This window comes from Pelobates fuscus, chromosome 1 (assembly GCF_036172605.1).
Source record: "Pelobates fuscus isolate aPelFus1 chromosome 1, aPelFus1.pri, whole genome shotgun sequence".
Classification (NCBI taxonomy): Eukaryota; Metazoa; Chordata; class Amphibia; order Anura; family Pelobatidae; genus Pelobates; species Pelobates fuscus.
This window is the reverse complement of record NC_086317.1, coordinates 135,129,510-135,155,091: the sequence shown is the minus strand read 5'-3', so window position 1 is coordinate 135,155,091 and position 25,582 is coordinate 135,129,510. Positions and strand designations below refer to the sequence as shown.

At 39.1% G+C, this 25,582-nt stretch overlaps 1 protein-coding gene across 2 annotated transcripts in view; it reads left to right on the top strand.

Moving 5' to 3' along the window:
• CD53 (CD53 molecule) overlaps positions 1 to 25,272 on the top strand; it is a 45,529-nt gene extending 20,257 nt beyond the window's left edge. Inside the window, exons 4-8 of one of the 2 annotated variants that reach the window (XM_063444321.1) lie at positions 11,237 to 11,311; positions 18,335 to 18,439; positions 22,833 to 22,928; positions 23,375 to 23,418; positions 24,837 to 25,272. In XM_063444321.1, the coding sequence (XP_063300391.1) occupies positions 11,237 to 11,311; positions 18,335 to 18,439; positions 22,833 to 22,928; positions 23,375 to 23,418; positions 24,837 to 24,861 (345 nt within the window). In that variant the 3' untranslated portion in view covers positions 24,862 to 25,272. Of the gene's footprint in view, positions 1 to 11,236; positions 11,312 to 18,334; positions 18,440 to 22,832; positions 22,929 to 23,374; positions 23,459 to 24,836 lie in introns of both variants that reach the window. The other variant, XM_063444320.1, reaches the window with a different exon arrangement.
• Positions 25,273 to 25,582: the final 310 nt, after the last annotated feature.

Genomic DNA, 25,582 nt, shown 5'->3' with positions numbered 1-25,582 from the left:
ATATACTCGAGTATAAGTCGACCCGAATATAAGTCGAGACCCCTAATTTTACCCAAAAAAACTGGGAAAACGTATTGACTCGAGTATAAGACTAGGGTGGGAAATGCAGCAGCTACTGGTAAATTTCTAAATAAAATTATATCCCCCCCAAAATTATATTAATTGAATATTTATTTACAATGTGTGTGTGTTTGTATGAATGCAGTGTGTGTGTGTGTATGTGTGTGTATGAATGCATTGTGTGTATGAATGCAGTGTGCGTAGTGTTTGTGTGTGTATATAATGCAGTGTGTGTGTATGAATGCAGTGTGTGTAGTGTGTTTATGAATGCAGTGTGTGTGCGTATGAATGCAGTGTGTGTAGTGTGTGTGTATATAATGCAGTGTGTGTGTATGAATGCAGTGTGTGTAGTGTGTGTATGAATGCAGTGTGGGTGTGTATGAATGCAGTGTGGGTGTATGAATGCAGCGTGGGTGTGTATGAATGCAGTGTGTGTATGTGTGTGATGCAGTGTGTGTGTGTGTGTGTATGAATGCAGTGTGTGTAGATAATGCAGTGTGTGTGTATGAATACAGTGTGTGTGTATGAATACAGTGTGTGTGTATGAATGTAGTGTGGGTGTGTATGAATGCAGTTTGTATGAATATAGTGTGGGTGTGTATGAATGCAGTGTGTGTGTGTATGAATGCAGTGTGTGTGTGTATAAATGCAGTGTGTGTGTGTGTGTATGAATGCAGTGTGTGTGTATGAATACAGTGTGTGTGTATGAATGTAGTGTGGGTGTGTATGAATGCAGTTTGTATGAATGTAGTGTGGGTGTGTATGAATGCAGTGTGTGTGTGTATGAATGCAGTGTGTGTGTGTATGAATGCAGTGTGTGTGTATGAATACAGTGTGTGTGTGTGTGTGTGTATGAATGCAGTGTTTGTGTGTCTGATGTAGAGCCTTGGTGGGGGGTGGGCATTTTTTTTATTATTTTTTAATTATTATTATTATTTTAATATTATTTTTTAATATATATATTATAATTTATTTTTATATTATTATTATTATATTTATTATTATATTGGGCTGTGTAGGAGGGGGGCTGGCAGGAAGCTGTAACTTACCTTCACAGCAGCTCCTGTCAGCTTCCTTCTCTCTCCTCCGGTCAGCTCCCACTGTAAGTCTCGCGGTCGCGCGGAGCGTTGCCACAGTAACCCGTGGCAACGCTCTGACCCCGCGGCTCTCGCGAGACTTGCAGAGGGAGCTGACCGGAGGATAGAGAAGGGAGCTGACAGGAGCTGCTGTGAAGGTAAGTTACAGCTCTCTGCCAGCCCCCAACAGGACCGCTTGCCTTGTAATGAGCCCAGCGGTCCTGTCTTTATTATGGCAATGTAAGTTGCCATAATACAGACACTCACTCGAGTATAAGACGAGTGGGGTTTTTTTTGCTGAAAAACTCGTCTTATACTCGAGTATATATGGTATATTTTGTATTATTTTTATTTATTTATATATGCATAGATATATATACAATTTCATTCTAAGTGTATTTTGATATAAATAAATATATATATATAAATATAAAAATACAGTAAGAATAAAATTTCATATAGATATATATATATATATATATATATATATATTATTTTTTTATATTAATATATGTATATATTAATATAAAAATACACTTAGTATGACATTATATATATGTTATATAGACATATATTATATAGATATAATATATGTCTATATATCATATATATATATATATATATATATTTGTGTACGGCACATTACGAGGACGTTAGACAATGATAACAAACAGAAGCAGTATTAGTACTAGCAAGTCAGTTGAGGTGTGCCGAAACTGACGTGAGGTTAGGCCTGTAAAAGAGGGCCCACCTAGGAGAAATAATAAATTGAGGGTGCGGTGGGAGGGGCACTTCCGGGATCGTCGCTGACAGGTAGTAGGATAGTATTACGTTTATATAGGGCAAGTTGTACCTCCCACAATTCCAGGCCAAGCCTTCTATTTGTGTACGGCACATTACGAGGACGTTAGACAATGATAACAAACAGAAGCAGTATTAGTACTAGCAAGTCAGTTGAGGTGTGCCGAAACTGACGTGAGGTTAGGCCTGTAAAAGAGGGCAAAAATGATTAGAAGCGATTTCTTGATAATTCATACAAGTTTATTTAAATACAAACATTATTTAGACATATTATGGAAAGCCATTCTTATCTCACTTTCAGGGTTAGGAATGTACCTATTGTATGCAGAAGACTTCCATCTTCCCATGTTTTTAATGATGTGTGTCGGTACGTGGTTACCTGAGGCAGCTGAAGCGGCACCAATGCGAAAGGAATGACCCGAGAATGCGTGTGGGTTATGTCCAAGCCTGAGTAAAAGAGTACGAATGTAATACATGAACTGCTTGGTTGTTAGGGGCTTCCCTTGAATGGCCAAAAGTGGACTAGCTGGGTTGGAAGTGATTTGGGACCTCACTAGACTATCTAAAAGTGGTATAGGACACCATTTGGTAAAGGTAGGATAGTATTTAATTTCTACCGGAGGACCTGTTTGGCTAGTTTTAGTACGGGAAATGGATAAGACATAGTGGTCTTGTTCTTTGTGTAGGTGTTTCTTTTGGAGGCAAAGCTCCGAATCGGTTGCTTTTTCCACTGAGAACTCTTTAGGTCTCAAAAAGCCGTAAAAAGCCAAGTAAGCTGCTGATTTTATAATTAAGTTTGTAGTGTGTTCAAAAGGGGTTGTGTCGAGAACATCGGAGATACTTTTAAAAAGTTTACTGTCTATGGGAAGTCTTTTGATGGGATTGTGTGCTGATAATCTGTGAACCCCTCTTAATATGCTTTTAACTGGGTAAGACGTAAGAAAAGGAGTTTTGTTGGGATGGTTGGTTAACATGTAGTGTTGTATGCCTGTTAAGTAGAGTTTGATAGTGTTGTATGCTAATCTAAGAGAAATATGGCAAAAAGATGTGAACGCAACAACAGTTTCAACAGAAAAAACATTTATTACGTGATAATCACGAACAAAATCTTTAAACAATTTGTAAGCTCTAGAGTAGGCTTTCCTTGTGTTAGTTGACAGGCCTGCCTGAGCGAGAAATTTACCATGCTGTAAGAGAGAACTTATGTCATAATTAGTTCTGGGAAGCTTGGTGCCGCCCTGGGTTGCGGGTTTGCTGTTGGGTGATACCTGAAAAATTCCTGTAAATTTAAACGTGACAGAGCATCAGCAGCGTTATTTTGAACACCCGGAACGTGATAACAAGAAATACAGAATTGTAGGTTAGCCGCCAGCCAGGTTAGTCTCCTAATTAATTTCATAATTGTTAGTGATTGAGAGCGGCCTTTGTTCACTATATCACAGGTGGCTACGTTATCTGAAAAACACCTGACTGACTGACCACTCCATTCTTTACCCCAGACGTGAGCGGCTGCTACAATAGGATAAATTTCAAAAAGAGCCGAGGTGTTATTGAAATTTTCGAGAGAGGTGGTCTCAACTGGCCAAGAGTCATATAGCCACTCATCACCGAAAATGGCTGCATACCCTAACGCACCTGAAGCATCGGTCCAAATAACAGGGGAATCGTCAGATATGGGTGGAACAAACAGGGACCTGCCATTCCAAGAAGATAGGAATAGCTGCCACATTTGCAGATCGGCTCTAGCCGAATCGTTAAGGGAAGTTGTGGAGTCGTCGTCGGGTAGGCCGTGTAACAGAGAGAGGATTCTGGATATGAAGGATCTACCCTGAGGAATAATTCTCATGGCAAAGTTTAGTGAACCGAGTAGTGATTGCAGTTGTTTCCTAGTGCAAGTGCCTTGTGACGTGCAAGTGTTTATGTAAGAAAGTATCCGGTCTACTTTCTCTTGAGGCAGGCTGGCTTGCATAGAAACTGAATCGAGTGTAATACCCAGGAACGTGATAGTTGTGTTGGGACCTTCAGTTTTGTCTTGTGCAACGGGGACTCCTAAGTCTTTGAAAAGAGTGAGCATGTACTGTAGGCTGTGGGGTGTGTGTAGGTGAGGTTCGATGGTTAGGAAGTCGTCTAGGTAGTGAATGACTACTGGACATCTGCATGAGTTGAGTAGGAGCCAGGTTAAAGTTTCGGCAAATATATCAAATAACTTGGGGCTACTTTTAGATCCGAAGGTCAGTCTTGTTGCGAAATAGTAGCTTCCTTCCCACTTAACTCCATGCAGATGCCAGAGTGACTGGTGGATGGGGAGCAGTTTAAAGGCGTTTGTGATGTCTGATTTACTTAACCAAACCGCCCTGCCGGCATGAATTATTGCTTGGATGGCATCGTCAATCTTGGCGTATTGCAGGGAAAAGTCCTCTGAAGGAATCAGAGCATTAAGGCTAGGAGTTGGGGACGAGTGTGGGGCGGAGAAGTCAATGATCAAACGCTTTTTGTTGTTGTATTTGCCTGTGGCGATACCTAGTGGGTTTGTCCTCCAGGAAGTGAAAGGAGGAGTAGAGAAAGGGCCTATCATAAAACCATTTGAAATTTCTTTGTGTAACAGTTCGCGTATACTGTCTGGGTCTGTGAGTGCCGACTGCAAGTTGGGGCATTCTAAAACCCCTGTGGGAAGTGACACGAAGCCTGTGTGGAACCCATTAGTAAATCCTGCCGTAAGAAAATTAACCAAATGAACAGAAGGATGCTTAGACAGGTAGCGTTGCAACTTAGGTACGTTTATTGGCGTGGCAGATTTGTTAGGGTACAGTCTGTTGGGGCACATTGTTTTGGCATGTGCTCTAAAACATATTGAGCATACGTGTAACAGCCTACACGCACTATAACTGCAACTACCTGCATTAAAATTGTTGCATACTTGAGCTTTACCTAGGAAAACAATAGGCCTACCCAGTTTGTCTCTCACTTCCCTCTGTGACGTGTTAGATTGATAACCAGAATTTGCGTTACTGGTAGAAGGGATTGCCACGTTCTCTGGACAGAAGTTAACTGAATGAGCAGCAGATGAGCATATAGCGCAGGACGGGGTTTTAAGACCTGCAAAATGCATCAGGAACAACTCTGTGTCTAGCTGTGCCCAATCAGTAATGGTATTGTATTGGGAGAGAGAAGCAGCGGATCTTGAAGAAAATGACTTGTGATAGTCGTAAAATGCGTAGCCGCCGTACTTGTATGCTAATTCAATCACTTTATGAAGATACAAGTCAAGCTCCTCTCTCCTAAGTGGGAAAGTTGTACAGATAACATCTCTGTATAAGCCAAATGCGAGGACAAACTCGGGGATGTTGAGTTTCCTATTAAGTCTCGGGTCTCTAGATTTCATCACTACTGACAGGTCCTCGAAAGTATAGGCCCTGTTTTCTACCACGTCTTGTGCAGCGATCAGTAGTGATGCTAGATTTACGTCCTTCCCCTCTATAATGTCTCGTCTTAGGGACTGAGGAATGAGGTGAATAGGGTTAATGATATTAGAGGCTCTACTAGTTGGTAGAGGGTTGTCTTTACCTACGTTAGGTGTGGGCTCAGTAGCTGGCACGGGAATCTCTGGAGCGGTCGTGATACTGTTTGACTCCAGATTATCTAACCTATTTTTAATTGTAGCTACCGAGGAAACAAGGGAGGTCATCATATTGTGTAATTCAGCCAGGCTATTTTGCACATTGAAAACCGTACTAGGGCCTGGCCTCTCGTTGTCATCGGTAACGTTTAATAGTCTAAACAGTTCAGCTTTCCTGGCTGTAGCCGGGAAAGGAATGTTTCTTCTTTTAAGTTCAGAGGTGATCTTGGGGATAGTCCAGGACCGATAGCTGGAAGCTGGACTTGGTGGATCGGTACGTCTCTGTGAGCCTGATCTGAGTGGAGTGCTGGCCACCGACAAATCATCTCCTTGTATAGACTGGTTAGACATGCTGGGAAGTGAGGTAGATGGATAAAATTTAGTATAGTACTGTATGGAACGGTAGAGACCCAGCTTACTATGCTAATGCCTACTGGCGAAATTATATTAACTAGCTTATTATTGGTGACAGGTGAGGCCCTGACTACTTGCCAAGTGGCTATGAGAGGCTCTACCTATGATTTGGCTCGTGGGGCCTTAGTGCCACTGAGGTGGGTGGCGGGGTGTTGGCCTCTCGGTGACGGTTAATAGAGTAATAACGAATGGCCGTGACTGGTGAGGCCCTAACTATGAGATGATGCAAGGCTCTAACTATGAAATGGGACGATTGGCCTGAACCTCTGAACGAAACGGTAGTCGGTATGCCTTGCGGGACCACTAGACTGTTAGGCGAAGAGGCCTATGGAATTCCTAATTTGGCGAGGAATTAAAGAGTAACCTAGTTTGTGTTTGAGCCGTATACATACCTGATAAATGACTTGGCTGAAGTATCCTGAAGTAGTTTAACCAAATTCTTACTTGGACCTAGAACATTTACAGATTTAAATTATGACCTAAGCCTGGGAGCAGCTGAAGAAACGTACTATTTATTCCCCACAAAGTTGTATACTAACCGTATGCGTAAAGCTTTAGCGAAGACTTGGCTGGAGAAAGCCAGCACTTTAACCAAGTATTGGATGCTTTGTGACAGGTACCGCTTGTACGCTGTGTCGTATATTTTGAATTAAAAATGGAGGGAAAAACACATATAAACCATGTCATTTAATAAAGTAGTATCAAGTAGTAATAAATATGAACAGTGCGAGACTGTAAATTGACTGTCCGCAGTTAACCATGGGCACTTTGAGTCCCCCAATTAATGGTACTGAGTAAAACCTGCCTATAAATATACCTATGTATCAAACCTATGAGCCAATGAATGTTTACACCCCACGAAAATGATAGTTTGCGGTAACGGAGGGGTAATTAAAACATATATTATTATTATTATTAGTATTATTAGTATTAAACCTAAGAATTAATAACCGAGTAACATGTTAGATATGACTTAACTGATTACCGGCAGAGCGGGGAAAGAAAGTCAGGGTAAACCAGATTTGAACATAAAATTTTTCCTATAACGATTAAAAGGTTTAACTTACAGGATTTAATAATACGTTATTACTGGCGTGCGAGCCCGAGTAGCAGTTAAAATAATACAATTTATAACCCTACTGGCAATCAAAACAGTTTCTTGATCATGAATAACAAGGAAATTGCATCTACAGTTACACAAGCCTACAGGAAAATGAAAATTAATCCATATACCACACGGCCACAAGGTGGCGATATTCAGCCAACTATTCAGCCAAAGTAACTGACTGAAATACACGCTGACAGAAACCAGCCTGCAAGCGGAGAAAAGCAGAGCTAAAGAACACTTCGCTGACACAGCCCTGTACCTCTGACCAGGATTGTATGAAAGAGTGAAGGTAGGTCTAATGCCCCTGAATTAAAGCATGTCGAGCTTATCATTAACAGCTGAACCGGGAAGTAACTAAACAACCTAAGAACTTAACCGGCCGTTATATTTAACTTTGAATGTGGAAATACCGTTGTGACTATGCGTGCTGACAGTCGAGTCAGAATAAATGGAGCTGCCCGACTCCCCGCAATGCCTAAGTTCGTCCGTATCGTATATGTTTGCAAAGTAAGCTGTAAGCCTGGTACCGAGCGGCGGGAAACCGTAGCAGCTGATAAAAGTAAATAATTTTAAGCCGATAGCGTGTAAGTGTAAGCCCCCCATGTAGGTAATGTGCATGGCAGGACAGACCGATATTGAGCTGAGAACAGCTCAAAACTCACTGTTAGACGTTCTATTTGACTGCAAAGATGTTTAGCTGCTTGACGAAAACTCCGAGCAGAGAACTTGCAGGAGGACTGCCGGGCGGGAAAAACAGTATCGGGCTGTGAACCGGAAGAACCTAAGCACTTCCGGGATCGTCGCTGACAGGTAGTAGGATAGTATTACGTTTATATAGGGCAAGTTGTACCTCCCACAATTCCAGGCCAAGCCTTCTATATATATACACATATATAATTATATATTTTTATTAACATTAACATTTAAAAAAAAATATTTTACACTTGCAGGGAGACACTAGGACACCTATTGTGACCATGTGACTGCTCTGTTGAGTGATCACATGGCCCCTGGGGTCCTAATTTGCCGCGGGGAGACTACCTGGGCTGCCGGCGGTCTCCCCATACCGGTAGCACCGCCGATCACCGCCGAGGGAACAACGGCGATCAGGTAAGTACATAATACCGTTGTGACGGTTCAGAACCATCAGCGGTCCTCAATGGTAAAATACAGATGACAGTCCTGAACCGTCCGCGGTCGCGAAGGGGTTAAGGACTCAGCCAAATGTACACGTTGTGTTTAAAACAAAACATAAACAAAACCTGGAATTTGACTATATGTCTGTTCAACTATAATTCACCTCTTTCATATTAAGTGCAACCACACTTATTATATATCATTTTATTCAGGGGAGACAGTGCTTTCATTTAACATCAAATATGTAGCTATGAAAAATAATTTAATATGAATAAAATGTAAATAAATGGGAAAAATAAGATTTTATTGATTTTTTTTTTAGTTCTACATGATATTTTAACTGTGAATGCCATAATACTCTTTGCTTTAACTGCAATAAAATACACATATTTGTATTCAGCGATGTCTCACGTGTAAAACAGTAACCCCTGCATACAGGTTTTATGGTGGTTTGGGAAGTTACAGGGTCAAATATGGCATGTTACATTTGTCAGTTTTTTCACATTGAAATTTGCCAGATTGGTTACGTTGCCTTTGAGACCATATGGTAGCCTAGGAATGAGAATTACCCCTATGATGGCATACCATTTGCAATAGTAGACAACCCAAGGTATTGTAAATGGGGTATGTCCAGTCTTTTTTAGTAGCCACTTGGTCACAAACACTGGCCAAAGTTAGCGTTAATATTTGTTTGTGTGTGAACTATTTTTTTTAAATTATTTTTATTTATATATAGGTATATATATATATATATATATATATACATTGATATGTACATATATACTTATGTATATATATATATATATATATATATATATATAATTTTGGTTTTGTGAATTTTGATATCAATATACTGTATATACTCGAGTATAAGTCGAGTTTTTCAGCACATTTTTTGTGCTAAAAAACCACAACTCGACTTATACTCGAGTAAATGTCTGTATTATGGCAATTTACATTGCCATAATACAGACTGGGGGCTGGCAGAGAGTGCTTACCTCTCCTGCAGCCCCTATCAGCTCACTTCTCCGCCGGTCCGGTCAGCTCCCTCTGCAAGGCCCAGTGTAAGTCTCGCGGGAGCCGCGGGGTCATAGTGTGGCTCTCGCGAGACTTACACTGGGACTTGCAGAGGGAGCTGACTGGACCGGCGCGGAGGAGAAGGGAGCTGACAGGGGCTGCAGGAGAGGTAAGCGCTCTTTGCCAGCCCCCCTCCACTGAACTGCCAATGCCACTGGACCACCAGGGAGTGAGAGCCCCCCTCCCTGAGATGTATCAAGCAGGGAGAGGGGATGGAAAAACTATATATATATATATAAATAATAAAATATTAATAATTAAAAAAATTATAATAAAATAATAATAAAATAAAAAATAATAATACAACAAAAAAATAATTAAAAAAATAATAATAATAAAAATGCCCACCCCCCACCAAGGCTCTGCAACACACACACACACATACAATCATACACACACTGCATTCATACACACACACTGCATTCATTATATACACACACTGCATTCATACACACACTGCATTCATATATACACACTGCATTCATTATATACACACACTGTAAGTATTCAATTAATATAATTTTTTTTAGGATCTAATTTTATTTAGAAATTTACCAGTAGCTGCTGCATTTCCCACCCTAGTCTTATACTCGAGTCAATAAGTTTTCCCAGTTTTTTGGGGTAAAATTAGGGGCCTCGCTTATATTCGGGTCGGCTTATACTCGAGTATATACGGTATATAAATATATATATATTAATATCAAAATATAGTTAGAACGAAATTACACACATATTTTTTTAATTATTTATTTATTATTATTTTATTTTTTAACTTATTTACATATTTATTTATTTTACATTATATATAAATATATATATAATCATATATATATATATATATATATATATTAATAGTAAAATACACTTAGACAGTGAATGTGTATGTATGTGTATGTGTACATATATATATATATATATATATATATATATATATATATATATATACACATATATATATATATATATATATATATATATATATATATATATATATATATATATATGATCTAAGTATATATTATTGAATTAAAAACTGTGTTTAAAGTTTATTTTACTTTTTACAGGCAGCAGGGGGACTACCTGTCATTCCAGGCACTCCCCCTGCTGGCACTGCTATGGATGGCTATTCCGTCGATGTGATTGTGAGGTCCTCGCAAGGACCTCGCGATCACATGGCCCAGGAGCGTCAGAATGGTAGCAGGGGAACTCCCTGGGATGTCAGGTAAGTCCCCCCATCGTGATCGCCAGCTTGGGATCGCCGGCGAGCAGGTAAGTACATAGGACGGCGTGGAGCCGAGTCCCCAAGGATGGCATAGCACACCCGCCATCCTTAAGGGGCTAATCCAGGCACAGACAGGACACACATTGCAAATATTATTTTAAGATATATATATATATATATATATATATATATATATAATAAAACTTGTTAAATATAGGACATACGTAAACAGAATATTAAGATTCCAGAGATTCCAGATTGAATATCGAAGGGACACTATAGCGACACTATAGACCACTTCATCTCACAGAAACCGCAATATTTGTATTGAAGGGTTAAGACTGCCATTAGACAGCCATTAGAATCACTTCCTGTTTATTCATGGAATTTCATTCGGTAAAACGGCACTGGACATCCTCACGCTGTGCATGAGGACATCCTGCGTTGGACATCCAGTGTCTTCAAATCCCCCATAGGAAAGCATTGATTTAAGACCTAATGCGGCCACTGATGCATTGCGCATGTGCATTAGGTCCCCTCTCCATGATGACACTGGAGGAGGCGGAGATGGATCCAGCGTTGAGGGACTGGAATAAGGTGAGTGTTTTAAAGTTTAACACATTAATTGCCACAGGGGATAGTGGGGCAGATGGACACTAAAGTTTTCCTTTAAAAGGATTGCGCTTTGGAAATGTTATGATTAAATTTAATTCTGTTTCTTCTAGTTCTTCATTTTGCTTCTGTTAATCCTTATAATTGAAGTCGTATTGGCAATTGTACTTTACGTTTATGAAAAAAAGGTAAGTGTGCTCTTGGTTGTGTAAAATCTCATGTATTATATTGTCATATAGTTAAGCAACTGTGCTAGCTTTAAAACATAAAAAACAACTGCTTAACATTAGCTATTAGAAATTCTTCTTTTTTTTTATTTTTTATTCCTATGTCACATTCTTGCTAAAATAAAGCACTAATGTGTTTCAACATCTTCAATGAATGCTTCTTGAATGAAGCATACACATTGCAGGGCTAATTCAGGACAAACTTAACTGTAGTTGGTCATATACATGTGTGTGTGCTCATGATTTTATAAAACAATAAACTCCAAAAATCTAAAAGAGAAACTCAATGAAATTCACTCACTAGGATCCACCTGAACTCAATAATTTGTCAATTAAATTTCGAAAAAAACAGTGGTTATTAAAGAGAGGTGTTAAAGCTTACTATTTATCCCTACAATTTATAAAAAAAATTATCTATAATGGTAAACAAAATCAAGTTCATTCCACTTTTTCCAAACTTTGGGAACCGTGGATGAGTATGTCTCTAGCCGGACCTGAGGAGGTTTGAGGAGTCTGGGGGTGTTGCAAATGATGGCATATGTTATTATTATAAATTTTTTCCTCTCTTCTTCTCTCTCCCTTTCTTTTCATTATATTAAACTATACACATATTGGAGAGTTTGTTCGCTGACAGGTGCTTTGATAAGTAAAGTATTCCAGTTACAATCTGTGATCTCTAGAATCCAGCAAGGCTCTCCTATCACAACAACGACTATTGTACATGTGATATACACTTAGAATATGATCTGTACATATATTCTACAAGTCCTGCAAGACTCTCACTTGTCATGCATTTAATTTTTGAATTGTCTCTCTTTATTTGTGTAATACAAATAAAGAATAAAAATAAAATCAAGTTCCATCTCCAAAATAATCCTTAGGTATATACCAATAGGCACAAGTATCTTTTCTACAAGGATATAGCTAAGTAGTAATTAACTATGGAGATACTAAAACATTGTAAAACTCTTCACTAATAAGGCCTATCTTCAGATATTACTGTTGCACATAGTCGAGCATATCTCAAGAAGGACCATGGCAAAAATGTCCACAATTATTCCATAATTCCTAGCTTTGCACCAAATCAGTACAGATAGATATTATGTTTCAAGTCTCATATTGCAGATACACATTGAATTTGCATCAATCAGTAAGGAGTTTTTATCATGTTTTGCTTTCACCACAATTTGTTTAGCACTTAGGTATAAGCTTGCAAAAAGATTTCAACTCTTGATCAGAACTGATACTGTGTTGATGAGACTAGAAGTGGTCAAAAACACTTGAAAAAATAGTGCTTTGTTGTCAAGTATGACCTTTAAAACATTACACTTATATTTAGATTGTAAGCTCACGGGCCATCTAGCCAAGCACTTTGTATAAAAGAGTTTCAATGGCTAGATATCAGCTTACGGGCTGGGCTCTCTTACCTCTTGTATTTGTCTGTGTATATTGTACGTTTCTCCACTAATTGTACAGCACTGTGGAATCTGTTGGCGCTTTATAAATAGCAATAATAAATAATAAATACATATTTAGTAAAATCTTCAAGACGTACTTGGAAACCAGAGTAATCTGAATGCACCGTTCCTGGTTAAACACTTTGTTATTATCATTATTTGTGTTAATATGCATGGTAAATATGAAATTCTAAGAGAATTGTAGAAAGGGGATTTTTTGCCCCAGATAGAATTTTTCCAAAATCCGATAAAATAAATGACGGGCATCTAAAATGCACAATAATTTCTTAGTCTGATAACTCCCCAACCTGTCACCTCATGTCTCCAATCCTTCACTTAACCCAACAGAGCTTTTAAATATATGCCGTGTACACTAATAAATAAATAAGTTCTAATAAAAATAGTGAGCCCCCCATCTTGTTTGCCTGATCAAAAATTTCAGGTAATCCAGTACAGAAGACTTTGAGATAACATTCAGTGTACTTTCTAAAGGTTTTTTTTTCTAAACCTTTTTCAATTTTATTAGAATTATACCCTATTAGCATTATTCTATAGCCCCCCACCCCATAATTGCACAGCATGTTCAAGGTGTGTCTTACCAGTGATTTATAAAGAGGTAAAAATATATTTTTGTACTAAGAATTAATGCCCCTTTTTATGCATGACAATACCTTGCTGGCCTTAGCAATTGCTGATTGACATTGCAGATTGTTGCCTAGTTTGTCTATAACAATTCCCAAATACTGCTCATGTGTTGTTATCCCTAATTCACTACCATTTAGGATGCAAGTTGCTTGTGCATTTTTTACCCCTAACTGCATTTATCTACATTAAATGTAATCTTCCATTCCCCCACCCCCATCTATCTAAATCCCTCTGCAGCAAAGTAATATCCTGCTCACATTGCAGTACTTTACAGAGTTTTGTGTAATTTCCAAACACTGAAACATGGTTTTTCAATTACTATTCTATGATCATTTATAAACATCTGAAATAGAAGCGGTCCTGGAACAGAACCCTGAAGGACACCACTTATCACTTTTGTACATTTTCCATTAATGGCAAGTCTCTGTACTCTGTCTACCCAAGAAAATAATTTTAATCTAGACCATTTCTGTTAGTTTGAAAAATAACCTATTGCGTGGAACTGTATCAAACTGACTTGCCAAAATACAAGTAGATCACATCCACCGCAACACCCTGATCTATACTTTTACTTACTTCTTCGTCAAATGCAATTAAGTTAGTTTGACATATGCTTCATAAAATAATGCTGAGTTTTACTAATAATGTTCTTCTCAGTAAATTCCTGACCATTATCACTTAAAGGGACTCTCCAGTGCCAGGAAAACAAATCAATTTCCCTGGCACTGCAGGACCCCCTCCCTTCCACCCCCCATTCCATGTTGCTGAAGGGGTTAAAACCAGCCGGCTGGGGAGTACTAATGTGCATGCGCAGCAACGTCCGCGTTCGCGTATTACACCTCCCCTTAGGAAAGCATTATACAATGCTTTCATATGGGGATTTCGGTGATTTTAGTGGTCCTCATGCATAGCGTGAGGACATCCAGCGTAGTTTAAAACACTTTTCGTGTTTTAAGAACACAGAAGTCCCTCTAGTGACTGTCTGATAGACAGCCACTAGAGGAGGACTTAACCCTGCAAGGTAATTATTGCAGTTTATAAAAACTGCAATAATTAGGCTTGAAGGATTAAGGATGATGGGAGTTGGCACCCAGACCACTCCTATCGGCAGAAGTGGTCTGGGTCCCTGGAGTATCCCTTTAATAACCCTTCAAATACTTTCACAGCCACAGGTCTATAATTTCCAGGCAAATATTTTGAACCCTTTTTGAATATAGGAACCCTATCTGCCTTTCTCCAATCCTCTGGTACAATTCCTGAAAGATCATGAAAGATCAGAGGTTCACTTATTTCCACACTTAACTTCTTAAGTATTCATAGGTGAATATCGTAAAACCCTGGAGCTTTGTTTACATTAAAGTTCTTTAGTTGCTGCAGCACCTTGTCTTGAGTCCAACACAATTTTTCTGCAAGTTGCGTGCAACAATTATTTGCATATCTCTGTTTTTAGAATTTATGACAGAAACCAAAATAAGTCAGGGAGAATGTGTCAGATTAAGACTTCTGGGTCAAAATACCTTAGAATTGACAAATATACCAAAGTAAGGGAAAGGAAAAAATGTAAACATAAACAGCCCTTTAATTTCAAAGCGTAACTTTTATTTAAATATCTATTAAAATACATAATAGTAGAGATAAAATCAATGGCTCACTTGTCTCATAATTCAAAATCACACCTGTAGTCCAAAGGCCTACTTTTGGACCGGATTCTACACACAGTTTATTTTGAAGAAAAAAAAAAAAGCTGTGGTGGAGCCAAATTCTTGGTACACTTAGTAATGGGGGTAACCCCAAATAGAAAACTGACAAACGAGGGAATTGTCCCGGTAGGGACTGGGATGAATCAAAATATACTCAAATAAGTAGAAATGAGAAATTATATCATGGTAGTAGAATACTAACTGTCATGTTGCTTTCAATGAGATAGTGAAAGAGGAAAGCTTGTCATGGCTACTAGTGCAAAGTCCCTGTAGCCCTTCCAAAAAACTAATATAGGGGAGTGATACCGATGTAAGGTAGCTTAAAACAAAATTCTATTCTTCTCCCATTATATAATTTCTCATTTCTACTGATTGGAATTATAGGTATTCAGACTCAGATTGAGATACTATACATCTAGCCCCATCGCGGACTGACTAATTATCGTAATAATTCATTTACTTTAATTCTTCTGCATAGCATTTTTTCTGCATTTTATTATTGGTCTCGCAACTTCCTTCCCCCCATTCTATATTTTCTTTTAATGCTTCCTTACCTTCCCGCTGATATCAGAAGGAGCTTGATATCCAGGCTGCTATCCGACGGAGCTCGATATCTAGGCACAGATGTGTGCAAGTGTATACCTATATGGTATAGGTTAGTTCTACTACTTACCACTATCCCGCTATTGGGTAGGCTATTATAACTTTCATCCACAAGTATCAATGATGACATTCGAGCTAATGTCACTGGTCTAATTTCATACAAGCTACGTTACCATTGTACTTTTACCAGTCTGTTATGAAGCATTAATACCCTGTTAACACATCTATATATCCCACTAGAGTTAGCATATCAGAGCTACATAGACTAGTGGTACATCTTGTCTCACTATCAATAGGGACGTTCCAAGTTAATGTTACTGGTGATCGTACAGTACTTATTATTTTGTTCACCTTTTGTACACAAGCACTTTTTTATATATATATATATATTTTTTTATTGTATTTAATTAAATTTATTTTTTTTGTTTTTATTACCATTTAGTACATAGTCTTAAATATTTAGTACTCGCATTTGAGTATATTTTGATTCATCCCAGTCCCTACCGGTACACTTCCCTCGTTTGGTAGTTTATTTTGTATCTAATTCCTCCTTGGTTACAACTAGCTGACTGTCATTGTTTGATGGTTTATCTTTACTTTAATAAATTTCTATCTGTGGCAGCTAAATAACAACCCCATACAACTCCCCATCTTTCTATCCTGCAATTTGTTAAGTATATTCCCTTTTTACTAGATTATTGATTATATTTTGAACAGAGCTATCTGTTTTAAATTAGGCATTTGGAATATAGGTGTACTATTGAATTATGAGACTAGTGAGTTGTTTTATCTCTATTATTATCTCTTTTAATAGATATTGGAACAAAAGTTAAAATTCAAGGGCTGTTTATGTTTAATTTCTTTTTTCTCCTTCCTTTGGTATATCTAGAATGTATGTACTTAATTTTTTGGGGGGGTTGCGGAGGGTTGATTTGCCCATTTTTGCTATCACTATTCTAGTTTAGTGCATCTAATCTAAAATATAGAAAAGAAAATGGAGCAGCACTAGATAACAAGATACAGAGGCAGCACCCCTAAATAAAGGAAATTCTCTCCAAAAACCCTTGTTACAGTAGAAAGAAAAAAAAGGAAGGAGGGATGCGCCAAGGATGAGGCAGATAAAATATTTTACAATAGAAACAAATAAAAATGCAATATAAAATACTTTATAAAATACTTTTGAAAAGCACACTTAGTAGTAGAAGCAGGTACCCAAAGGAAAATTATCAGCAGTCCCAAAAAATGAAAAATTTTGAATTTGAAAAAGGGTTCTTAATGGTATCTTCCTTCTTAGGCAAGTGGGTCACCATGGATACTCAAGATTCATAAAAAGGAAAAATAAAAGAAAAAACTCCAATAGTGTAATAAGTTCACAAAAAAATACAAAAAAGTAAAAGAATTCCAGTCTACTCACATGTCCTAGAGATTAGGTCAGCTCTGGTGTATTGTGCAACAAGTGGTGTTGATCCCCCACCTATAGGATATTTTGGAGGGTAGAGGTAGTTCTCACGGGATAAGTGCAGGACCGAAAACAGAAATACAAAAGCAACAATAGAGCTTACTGTGTAGATAATAAATACCAGGAGTAGTGCTATGTAGAACATACTCACATTTTTCTGAGCAGGAAACACTGCTCAGTTGATACAGCATAGGTGTTATAATCTCCACCTGGGATTCTTGGTGAGATCCTCACTGGAGAAGTAAAACAGGATGCCAGATAGTAAAAGGTGATGATGAAAATAAATAAAGGTTTTTGGCACAATATAGAATTAAAACAGCCAATAGACCTTTGTTATAAACAATAAATACAATCAAAAACAGTCCACGATGCTTTTCTCCCAAACAGGGCAGTTTTTTGATAACCACTTGATAAATCCCTGTTTGGGCCCCATTTTCCTCTGACTGTATCATTGGTACCAATATGGACCATGACAGCCGGATCATCCCTAGCCCCTCCGAATAATCAATCCACTCTTTAAGCAGCATGTCGGACACGAGCAACTCAGAGACAGCAAACTGTCCGGTTGAGATTATCAGAGCAGAAGATTACCCTATCTACTCTCTTAATAATAGTCTCCTTCTACCACAACCTCTGTATGTCTCTTTCTCTCCCTAGCCACTTTGTGTGTCTTTCCCCCACAACTCTGTATGTCTCTTTCATCCTACCAGTTCCACTGTGGATCTCTTTCTCTCCTTCCCCATCTGTCTCTTTGTCCCCTCCTTTCTTTTGGGATCTCTTCCACTCCTCCAATCCCTGTATGGTCTCTTTCCCCCTCACCTCCATGTAGGGTGGCCACAAAGGACAGTGGGAGAGGATCTTCTTGTCCTCTACCCGGTCTGACAAGAAGCCATTTGTTGTTTCTCCTTTTGGTTGCGCCACACTTATCTGTGCACATGTTCATTTTTATCTCTGTAGACAAATATTTTAGCAATAATTTTTCAATTTGGTTTTCACAACAAAATGTTTAGATCGAATAAACCCTTATGGTTGTCAATCACAATAGCTGTCTTGGTCTCCGGGTTGTAAATGGTTTGTCATAGATTGAAGAATAAGTATGCATTATTAATTTTCATTCCAGGTAGGTGACCATGTTGTGGCGCATTTAACAACCAGCTTTGAAGAACAAAGAAAAGAAACTGCCAACAATAAAACAAAGCAATTATGGCATGACATACAAAAAAATGTGAGTATCTTATCTCCACACAAAAAAAAGTCTACCAAGTTAAAGCTTGTGAGCCCATATAAACCCATAACGTCCAATGACTTCATGGAGCTCTGTTATTTCTAATGAGGCATCTCTACTCATATTCATATTTTTCTCCACATTTAAATAACAATAGTTTTGCTAAAAATTAAAACATATTGGGCTGCTTTCTACAACATTGCTTGGGCCCCTTAGCCATAGCCTCTCTTTTTTTTTAAAAAAAAAATGTATATTCTTTATTTTTGATGTGCATGGTACAACAGTAGGCTTGCTCAGCAACAACAGCAGTCGCAAACAGAGCGATAATAGTTACAGTAAGCGTGACATGGCATGAGAATAGACATCACAATTTTTGTTTATGATGATAATAGGGAGAGACAGTGGGGAGAGACAAAATGTATTGTAAGGTTCTGGCTTTTCCCACTGTCTATATTGGTAATGTAGGTTAAGGTTCAGCAATTATAGTACAAGGTAGGAAAATAATAAGTTTAACGTTTATATATGAACAGGTTTAGGTAGTTCAACGCTTATGGTGCGTGCTAGGCATGATAAAAGTATGATGCTTAGATATGTATAGGCTAAGACATATTACATTACAGGCAGTTTCATTTCCAAACAATACAGCGTCATAGCATGTTGGGTTTGCCTATTTTAACCTAGAAAAAAGGGTTTATTCAGGATGTGGACGTAGTATGTTAATTAACAGGCTTAGTCAATTACCCCATTGCTATCTTAGGCTTAACAGTGTACAATTAGTGTATGGTGACCGCAGGTTTTCTTATTTAAGGGCAAAGAGGGCGAGACAGGTATGTGTCTCTCGACAATATAAACTTAGTGACAAGTTGTTTGCTGACTGCTAGCTACAGCCTCGTCTTTAGTAGAGGCAAACTGACAGACTTAGCTGATGGGTGGTGCGCCTTCTGGTCGCTTTAGCGAAGTGCAGCTCTTCGTGCGTCAAATTAGAGCGTTATATAAAGGTGTCAGTACTGTCACTAGTCGGATCTTCTCCCTCACTGTGTCATCTGTGGTCATTTAGTCGTTCGGTATACCTGGGGGCTATTTACTGCAACGGGCAAGGCAGTGACCCCGGAATCGTGGCAAAGGATGGGGCTTATGACATTCCATGTCAGGAACTGTCATGTCAGTTCTGCGCGTCTGAGCCTATCTAGGCGATAGCGGTCAGTGAAGGAGGAATCGCATGTATGAGGTTACCCGGGAGCTTGTTGTGCCGCTCCATCATTAATTAGTAATAGTCTGTCAGGCAGCGTGGGGCAGTATTATGGTAGGCAGAAGGATTTCTCTGTGTCATATTCGAGGGATAACAGATGAAACCATGAGACTTATCCAGCTGTGCTAGAGCCCTAGTGATGGTTGGGGATGGGGCAACCGGGAGCCCAAGTACAATAGAAGTGTGTTGGTCTGTTAACTAATTGAAGGTGTCATGTCTGCGAGCATCATCTAGTTATGGGAGCGTGGTTAGGCAAGAGGACCAATAACTGTAACAATAACATAAAACAAACTTTAGATACCAGGTTAGGTAGGCCTCTTTTGGGATGTGCAACTAGCATTTAGGAAATGGCATGCAGGGCAACCCTTGGTTGGGGGTATTTAACTAATTTACCTTGTTGTTTCAAAGAGGACTAATGCCTATTTTGTACGCCAGTATACAGTTAGAGCTACCTCTTTCAGAGAAGTATCACAGGATAAATGTCCAGCAATCAGGGATTATGAGAACTCCTATTTACTTTTAGGCAGATTGTGGTATATGTTATTTTATATTTTTTGTCCACCGTCTTTTTTTTTTTTTTTTTATGCTGGGATACTCCGCGTCCGACCAATAGGTCGTCTCTTTACCGTTCCGTGTGCCTTTCAGGTAATGAGTGCCACGTAGGGGTCGGGTGTGTGACCTGTCGGCACAAACGGAATGGATCTCGCCGGGTCCCATGGGTGTTGAGGAGACGTGGCACTCTATTGGCCTGTCTGTGCGAGGGAGTCTGGTGGTAGGCCCAGTGCCTGTAAAAGCGGCGTTGCGTCGCTCAGATCCCTGATCTGATGAGTGTCCGTCCCTAGCTGTACGGTGAGTGTGTGGGTCATTTGCCATCGGTACTTGAGGTCTCTTTGGCGTAGAAGCGTGGTAAGAGGCTGGAGGGAACGTCTCCAAGCCAGGGTGCCTCTTGAGAGATCGGAGAAGAAGGTTAAAGTCATCCCTTCAAAATGGAACGGCGTCTTTCCCCTCAAGGCATTCTGGACTGCTGTTTTGTCTATTCTAGTTTGGAAGGTAAGTATGACGTCTCGTGTGGCCCCGGTCGGCGCCCTTGGTGGTTTGGGGATCCTCAATATGTTGGCAGGGGTAATCTTGTTGGCCCGCGCGGGTGGTAAGATATTTGCCAGGAGGCGTTCAACAGCCTGGGCTAGTTCTGCCTCGCGGATCACTTCTGAGATCCCCCTTATCTTCATGTTATCACGCCGCCCAGCATCCTCCTGCTCCGCCATGCTGTGGTCATAGAGTCTTTGTTGCCGTTGAATGTCTTGTACAGTTTGTCTGAGTTCCCCAATGTCTCGGGTAGTGGTTTTGGCTGTGTGTTCCAGTGTATTTAGGCGGGTTGTTATCCCTTTTAGGTCGCCCCTCTGTGCAGCGATGTCATTGTGCAGATCCTTGTGGTGGTCTGCGAGTAGCCGCGTGAGGGCCGCTATAGTCACCGGAGCGGTGTCTGGGTCTAAGCTAGTCAGCTGTGGCGGTCTCCCCGACTTGGGTGCCAGCAGGTACTCCTCTCCAGAGAGGTCGTCCGAAAAATCGGAGCAACCGCCATGAAGTGCCGCCATGTCGGTCCCGCTTGCCCCACGGACCTGTCTCCACATGTCGCCAATTGTGAGTCCCGGGGTGTGTTTCTCGGTAGGCATTTTTTTGTTTTTTCGCCCCATGTCGCTCAGTATTGCGTCTTTGTGGTGATTTGGGGGTACCCAGCCTGGGTTTTCCCCCATTTTTCCCTGTTTTTCTCGCGGAGCTTTCAGCCCTTGCGACTGCTTGTCTCGGTTGTCCATAGCCTCTCTTTTCACAAATCATACCATATAAATATGAAGCTTACAGCAAAAATGCAGCATGAATTTAAGGTTTACGTCAAATCCAAATCAAATGCACTTATAGGGACATGCATCACTTAAAAATATTTTTTTTTAACCAGCCAACAAACATGTTTTTACAAATATACAAACTAATAAAATAAAGCAAAAAAAACAAAACTCTGAATAGTATCTAATAAACATTTAGAAACTTACTATTAAATTGGTCAGATTGCATTGTTGAACACGCCTCTCAGCTAGGGGAGTTTCTTCAGCCTTCCCTCCCCCTAAAAAAGAACATAATTGTGTAGTGGCAGCAAACTCCCAATTTTCCTTGCACTGACTAATGAATCATGGAGAAAGAAAACCAACACTATAGCCTGGTCTGCATAAATCACGCTAAATCACCCTTGTCAGGATGTTGCAAAGTGAAGAGGTCTTCCAACTGCACATGTGCGACTCTGCCAGGTATGCCCAATGCACCTTTCCAGCATTCCTAGGGATAGGAAATTAATTGGTTAGATAGGCTGAGTGGATGTGAAAAGTATAAGAAAGAAGATGCAGGGAAATATGAAAATATCCTATTTACCTGATATTTTCAGCCTGCAGAGTGAGGCAACTGTCTTATTCAAAGCTAAAACTTGTGAACGAGGTAGTTGTCTCAAAGTGATGCATATCCTTTTAAGTGTTTATTGGTTTCCAGAGGGTTTCTTTAAGTAATGCATTGCATAGATAAAACATTTAAAATTGTACAAAAACACCAAACTGATCATATTATATGATGAATAAATATACTCTCATCTGAGGTTGCTGCATTTGCGATGAAATCCCAGGATTTATATTACAAGCTGTTAAAACTGCCAGACAAGGTAGTGATCAGCCAATCAGAATGCTCTACTAACCTTGGTACCAACAGGGACTTAATCATCTGCTGGTACTTTTACTGCATGACGGTCTATGCCGTCACTGGGTGATAAAGCCCTTCACTGCATGATCTCATAGACCGTACAGACGTTAAATGGTTAAATAGGGGTTTTGCAAGAGGGTCTCTGTCTGGCCTGTACCCTCCTTGACAGGCAGAACTCCAGGGCCCAGTCACAATAGTGACCTTTGCCACCTGGACAGTATCGGCATTGCAAGTATATAATGTTTTCTATCCAGCAGGGAAATGTTACATAATGTGAAATGCTCTACAAGAACAATGGTCTGAAAATACAAATGTAACTGCTATAGCTATAACCAAGTATAGATAAACACACAGTATATTTCAATCATATAAAACATGACAAAAAATTGTTTTTATTTTTTTCAGGTGAAATGTTGTGGAATCAATGGAACTTCAGACTGGGGAACCAACATCCCCAAGTCTTGTTGTGAAAATACAGAATGCACAAGATATTTCCCAACAGTTAGTATTGTTATTTTTCTTTTAAATAATGGCTGTTAACAACTTCTGAGCGATGAGGTTTTAAATATGACATGGGAAAATAAACAATACTCTGCTACGAAAATCAGTAGAATATAAGTAAACTTGCCTTTATACTATAAAGTTCTGCAATTCACATAATGTTGACAAAACAGAACTTCTAGCTACAGTCATGGCAAATAGAAAGTATACTCTCTTTGAATTCTACGGTTTTATAGATCAGGACATAGGAACAATCATCTGTTCCTTAGCAGGTGTCAAAATTAGGTAATCATTTTTATTAAAATGGAGCAAAATAAACAGCAATACATATTTCCAGGGATTTGACATTCAATAGGGATCTGTGATAAAATGTTAGGTAATTCTATCTTAATTTAACTACAATTACTGTTCCTTTACATACTCATTTATTTACTTTCTCGTTCTAGGGTTGCTCTAAGGCTTTGGAACAGTGGTTTAATGACAATTTCTGGTATGTTGGAATTATAACTATTTGCATCTCAATTGTTGAGGTAAGATCATTTCACTTATATTTGCCACAAACAGTTCACTGTGCATTAACTTTTTGAAAAAAAAATTAGAATGCAGCCAACTGTATTATAAATAGATATATGTATCTACAGATTAGGCATTGCACAATGGTCATGCATTAAAGGGACACTATAGTCACCCAGGCCACTTCAGCTCAATGAAGTGGTCTGGGTGTTAGGTCCCTCAGGTTTTAACCCTTCAGATGTAAACAAAGAGAAACTGCTATGTTTACATAGCAGGGTTAATCCAACCTCTAGTGGCTGTCTTGAGAAATGCTTTCCTATGGACTGTTTGAATGTGCGCGCGGCACGTGCCGCGCATTCCGTTCCACTCGGGAGCTGACGTCAGCAGGGGAAGAGAGGTCACCAGTGCCGAGGGAGCCTGGCGCTGGATTAAGGTAAGTAGCTGAAGGGGTTTCACCCCTTAAGCGCCAAGGGAGTGGGACCCTGAGGGTGGGGGAACCCTTAGGGCACTATAGTGTCAGGAAAACAGGTTTGTGATCCTTTAAGGTCTCAATAGAATAAAATAAGTCTGTTGTTTCCTGCAAGAAAAGCTACTATTCCCTGATTGCTTGGTCAACTGCAAATGAGCTTCTATCGCAGAAGTTGAATCAACTGTGGGTCATGACTGATGTACGGGAAGACCATAAATTTTATACTTTTACCACATCTGCACTGATGATCTGTTCTCTATCAATCAGCTTGGTGTGACAGTTTTTGGATGTCGTTGATGTATGTTATATATTATATGTTATACAGGAATATAGGAATTTTAAATGCTTCTAACATGAATAAGTCTCTAGCTACACCTCAAATAGTCTCAGTTGTGCAAATGTTTTAGCATTTCCTGACCAAACATCTTTACAGGAAAACATATTTGTTTGTTGGTTTTAAATACTACAGTTCAATAGTATAAATGTGAAAGACAGAAGGGAGATGAAGATGTGAGGAATGGGGACAAAGACAGATGAAGATAAGTGGTATAATATAGGGGGCTGATATAAGTAGGTAAGGAGGCTTTACATGGAAAAGACCAGAAGTAGATACGGATGTGGGAATTATAGGATGATGAGGTAAAAGCGGGAAAATGTGAATATAAGTAGCCAATGGAAAATAGAGAGTTAAAATGAGGGAAAATATGTGCTCTGGGCAATGTCAGACCCCCAACCACTGGTCAACACCCTCCAAAAATGTAATACTAAGCACATTTTGTGTTTATGAAAAGTACATATTACCCTCATGTATACATGTCTGCTTTGCTACTAAAAATAGTGCATATTAAATTTCACGCACAAATAAAACACACAGTGCTGAAATGTAAATCTGCCCTCCCACCTAAATGTTCTATTTTCTTTTACAGGTGCTTGGAATGTCATTTGCGTTAACACTGTACTGTCATATTTCCAGAAACAGTGTATCGCTAAATAAATAGTCAAATTGAAGAAGCATCCAGTATTTCAAAGCAAAACAAGATCAATATATGAAGTGCTTGCTATGTGTATCAGAATACATTTAATGTAATACCTTAAATTCCATTTCTAAAATCCGATGCTGTAATAATCCCAGCTGTAATTATATGTATATGGCAGTTAGAACTGTAGTTATAAGTAACACTTTTTTTAGTAGTACTTTCATGCTTTCTTTTTTTTTGTTAATATTATTTGTTAGTACTCTATGTAGCATCATTGCATACATGCAGGGCAATTCAATAAATAGGGAATTTACCATGGAGTTGTAATTTGTATCTTAACTAATTTTCATTGGTCAGTTCCCAAAAAGGGACAGTTTATAATAACCCTAACTCTGTATAAAACACATGTGTATTTAAACATTACAGCTTACAATATTGATAAAAGATGAGTTGCTGGAGGGGGACAAAACTCTAGAGTAGGGCGGGCAACCTTCAGCACTCCAGCTGTTGTGGACTACATCTCCCATGATGCTTTTTCAGCATTATGAATGTAAGCGCATTATGGGAGATGTAGTCCACATCTTGTGTGCCGAAGGTTGCCTACCCCTATTCTAGAGTAAAACCCATAAATGCAAAATATCAGTTTGTGCTTTTAAAGTCAGAGTATCTGTTACTTAACACAATTCTGCGTTAAT